At 53.0% G+C, this 4,479-nt stretch overlaps 1 protein-coding gene across 1 annotated transcript; it reads left to right on the top strand.

Annotated features, from left to right (window-relative positions):
* Positions 1-1,125: 1,125 nt before the first annotated feature.
* SOWAHA (sosondowah ankyrin repeat domain family member A) lies at positions 1,126-3,109 on the top strand. The gene has a single exon (XM_060006941.1). The coding sequence runs from the start codon at positions 1,126-1,128 to the stop codon at positions 2,833-2,835; it is 1,710 nt and encodes a 569-aa protein (XP_059862924.1). The 3' UTR covers positions 2,836-3,109.
* The last annotated feature ends 1,370 nt before the right edge of the window (positions 3,110-4,479 follow it).

The following is a 4,479-nucleotide window of genomic DNA, read 5'->3' as shown; positions in this document are numbered from 1 at the left end:
TTTTTTCCATAGTATTTCTCTAGCATATTATACAATTTTCAGATTACCATATCACTTCTCTTTGTCCCTCCTCACCTTCCCCCCAGCCCACTATGGGAGCTCCATTAGGTCAGGAGTTTTTATCTGTCTTGCTAATCGATGTATCACAGTCTGAAAAAGTACTGGCAGAAACTAGGTGAGCAACAAATACTTGTGGAGTAAGTGAACTTTTAAAAACATAGCATGATTCCAATTTTACTTTCGTATTGTAAAGCATAAACATGTATATGCATGTGTATGGGGGAGGGAGAAGAAAAATAGTCAAAATGTTAATGGTGATATCAAGTGATATCTTTCCTTCTTTATGTTTTCCTGTGGTTTTATTCCCCAAACTCAATTGGAAAATGTATTATTTTATCATAAGAAAATTCTAAACCTCGGGTGACATGCATTGCCACGCACAACAAATTGTCTTTACTGCAAGTTGCATGAAGCCGTTTTCCTATGTGAAACGCAATCAACAATTCAAGAGGTATTGATGATCTTTAAATAAATTATTGCTTTTAAGCAATCGCCCGGTATTTTGTGGTTAAATATTTCTAAAAGGAATAAAAATCCTTGCCTCGCCTGTCGACCGCGGCATCCCTGGGGAACACACCCACCTAGCAACCCGGAGCCGAGCCTGGCACTACGCCTTTAATTCCCGTGTTGGGAGGTGGGGTGGAGAATTTCCGCTCCCCCACTCCCACCGCGTCCCTGGTGGCAGCTGTCACCGGTAAGGCGAGCACCGCGCACGGGGGATGGCGCCCAGCGCCCATTGGACAGAATATAAAGGCTGAAACCTACCCCCGAAGACTGGGAGCCCGGCGGGGCGGCGGCGGGGGACGCGCGCCGCGGCCCCCAGCTCCTTTATCCAGGAGATCCTGGGCCCCGCGGCGCGGGCATGACCGAGGTTCAGCTTCAGGGACACGCCCGTTACGCCTCGTTGAAAACGATCAGGTGAGCCTGGCCGAGGCGGACGTGACTCCTGGAACCCCGGCTCCAGTGCGTCCCAGCTGGCGCCGCGACGTCCACCTGCCCAGCAACCGGGAACAGCTGGTCGGTGGGAGGGGGAGGCCCCGGCTCCCCTGAGGGACCGGACTGACCATGGCGCTGGCCGCGGCCGCGGCCGCTGCGGCCGCCGGGGTGAGCCAGGCGGCAGTGCTGGGCTTTCTGCAGGAGAACGGCGGAAAGGTGCGCGACTCTGAGCTGCGGAGCCGCTTCAAGCCGCTGCTGGATGCCGGCGACCCACGCGGCCGCGCCGCCCGCAGGGACCGTTTCAAGCAGTTTGTCAACGACGTGGCCGTGGTGAAGGAGCTCGACGGCGTCAAATTTGTGGTGCTGAGGAAGAAGCCGCGGCCCCGGGAGGGACCAGAGTCCCTTCCCTCCTGCTTCCTGAGCACCCCGGTGGCATCAGACCCGCCGTCGAAGATCACCTCCGTCTCACAGGGGGAAACCGCTGCTTCGGGGGCTCCATCCTTGGCCTCGGCGCAGAGGGCAGTGGAACCACCTGAGGACCCGGCTCCGCCATCAGAGCCACAGGACACCCCCGGGGCTCCGGCCTCTGAGCCCACTCAGCTGACTAAGGAGCTGCTGTTAGTCCCAGCCCGGCAGTCAGGGATGCCCTCGGAGCCCCAGATTACAGCCTTTGAGCTGGCCCAGCCCTCCGAGGGACTCTCTGCAGACGTGGCCCCACCGTCCATGGCACCGTCGGAGGCAGCTTTGCCCCATGCAGAACCGCCAGACCCGGAACCTGCGCCTGGGCTGACAAAAGGGCCGCCACCACCCGCTCAGCGCGCGCTGCCTCAAAAGCCCTGCATGCTGCCCGTGCGCTGCGTCCCGGGCCCCGCGGCGCTCCGGATCCGGGCGGAGGAGCAGGGCCTGCGTCGGCAGCTGTCGGAGGAGCCCAGCCCACGTAGCTCCCCGCTGCTGCTGCGGCGGCTCTCAGTTGAGGAGTCCGGCCTGGGCCTCAGCCTGGGCCCCGGCCGCTCCCCGCACCTGAGGCGCCTGTCGCGCGCCGGCCCTCGCCTGCTGAGCCCGGACACCGAGGAGGTGCCCGCCGCACCGCCGCCGTCCGCCGTACCCCTGGAGCCGGCCGAACACGAGTGGCTAGTGCGGGCTGCCGGGGGCCGTTGGACCCACCAGCTGCACGGGCTGCTGCTACGCGACCTCGGCCTGGCGGCCAAACGCGACTTCATGTCTGGTTTCACGGCCCTGCATTGGGCCGCCAAGAGTGGCGACCTCGAGATGGTGCAGCAGCTGGTGGAGATCGCGCGGCGTGGAGGCGCGCGGGTCGACGTGAACGCGCGCTCACACGGCGGCTACACGCCGCTGCACCTGGCAGCTCTGCATGGCCATGAGGATGCAGCGGTGCTGCTGGTGGTCCGCCTGGGTGCGCAGGTGCAGGTGCGTGACCACAGCGGGCGGCGCGCTTACCAGTACCTGCCGTCCGGCGCCTCGTACGCGCTTCGCCGCCTACTTGGCGACCCCATCCTGCGAAGCTCTACCGAGCCCGATGCGACCGCTGGTGGTAGTGGCAGTTTTGCGGCCCGGCGCCCGGTGCAGGTGGCCGCCACCATCCTCAGTTCCACCACCAGCGCGTTTCTGGGCGTCCTGGCCGACGACCTGATGCTCCAGGATCTGGCTCGAGGCATGAGGAAGTCAGGCTCCTTAAGCAAATTCTTGGGTGCCTCGCCCACGGCTCCTCGTAAAAAGACAAAAACCCGCAGTAGTCTGCAGGTCTTTTCAGAAATCTCCCGTCGACCCATTCCGGGGCCCTTGGCTGGTCTAGCGCCCAGCCTACCCCCAGCAACCTGACGGTTCCTGAGGCTACGCCTGAGTTGCTCTAATCGGGCCTGCCTCTCACAGTCTAAGCCTGCCCAAGACAGCAGTCCAAAACCTTCGGCTCCATCTTGTTTCCAACTTTGTCCACTGCAGCCTGTTTCACCCAAGTGGGCCTACGCCTCCAGCTTCTGTCTGAAGCTTGATCTTTCTCCAGAGATGGGATTCAAGATCTCAGTGCGAGCCTCCTATGAAGAACTACAGAAGTCAGGATTGAACTTTGGAGGAAATTTGAAATTTAGGATCAAAGGTTAAGGGGCAGCAGCTGGTCTGGCCCCTGAATGATTTAACCCGATGCCTCTGCATCTATGTACTCCCAAGCCAGAATTAGAGCTCTGTGTGATGATGGGTTGTCAGCTTTAAGATATGTAGTGCTTTTGTAATTTGATGCTTTTATCCTGTTTTTAAATTGAAATGAGGTAAAACAACTTTCATAAAAAAACCTTTTCAAAGTATATTTTTCCAAAATGCTCAGACATTTTCAATCTTTTGCTAAATATTTTGGAATTCTATTAAAAAAAAAAGATGATCAAGATCTAAAGGAAATTAGTCCCAACCAACAAAACCCTTGAATGGTTATCTACCTCATTTTAGGCAATCAAGATTCCAGAGAGTCTTGAATACAGAATGTGACCATTGTGAATGTAATTAATTTCAGTTGTACTGAGAATGCTAAATATTAGGAAACAAGTACATCTTGGGAGAAAGTGATTTAACAACGAGAGAAAAGAAAAGAGACACTTTGGCAAATACTTTTAATTTGTGGTTGTCTTTATGGTGAAATATAAACGTGTGTCTTTGGCACTGGTGGCTGGCTACTTTGATATGGCATGAATATTTAATTTTTTAAAGTGTGATTTATTTGTGAATTGCACCATTGTGCCATGTTTCTGAATCTGTGGCTTTCAAATCCAGCTGAGCCTTTCAGTGCAGAAAGTGAACATTCAAAGAAAAAAATGTCATAGCATAACACTAGAAAAATCACTGGTTAAATAGTAACAGATACAATTAAGGAGCAACTATTTTATATGAAAGTTCTGTACAAGCAAAAGGTACGTGATATCCATTTTAAAAAGCCATCTGAAAGCAAACAACTTATTCCAAAATAGCAAATGCAGAATCTCTTTGCTCAGTGACCTTAGAGAGGGGTGGCTTGATTCATCTGTATCTTTGCTCCTATTTGTAATTGAGAAGGGTTTAAGTATTGCCAAGATTTCTCAGGTTCAACACAGTGTAATTAAAATGGCTCTTTTCCCATTTTAAAGATGTGGAATCTATTTGCTCAACCAACCTTTTTATATCATATTGTAATAGTGCTCTGCTTTTGCAAATTGGGTTTGCATGTCATTAGTTATGCCAAATAGTTTTTGGGGCACAGGGTACTGGAGTTCCCCTCCCATATGTGTATCAGTGAGGCCTCTGAAATTATTTAAGGCAGTCTTTCATGGAATGTTTTGATTTAAGCAATGAAATAAAGTCTCCCATTTTGTTCCTGCTTGTGTGATGATGCACTTCCCTCAAACATTCTACAGCACTTGCTACTGTATTTTGCTTTTCTTTTCACTTCTTTTCTCCTCATCCTTCTGCCTCTTTCAAGCATTCTACTATTGAAAGAATTTG

This window comes from Delphinus delphis, chromosome 3 (assembly GCF_949987515.2).
Source record: "Delphinus delphis chromosome 3, mDelDel1.2, whole genome shotgun sequence".
Lineage (NCBI taxonomy): Eukaryota > Metazoa > Chordata > Mammalia > Artiodactyla > Delphinidae > Delphinus > Delphinus delphis.
Note: the sequence above shows the minus strand (reverse complement) of the source record. Positions and strands in the feature narration are given on the sequence as shown.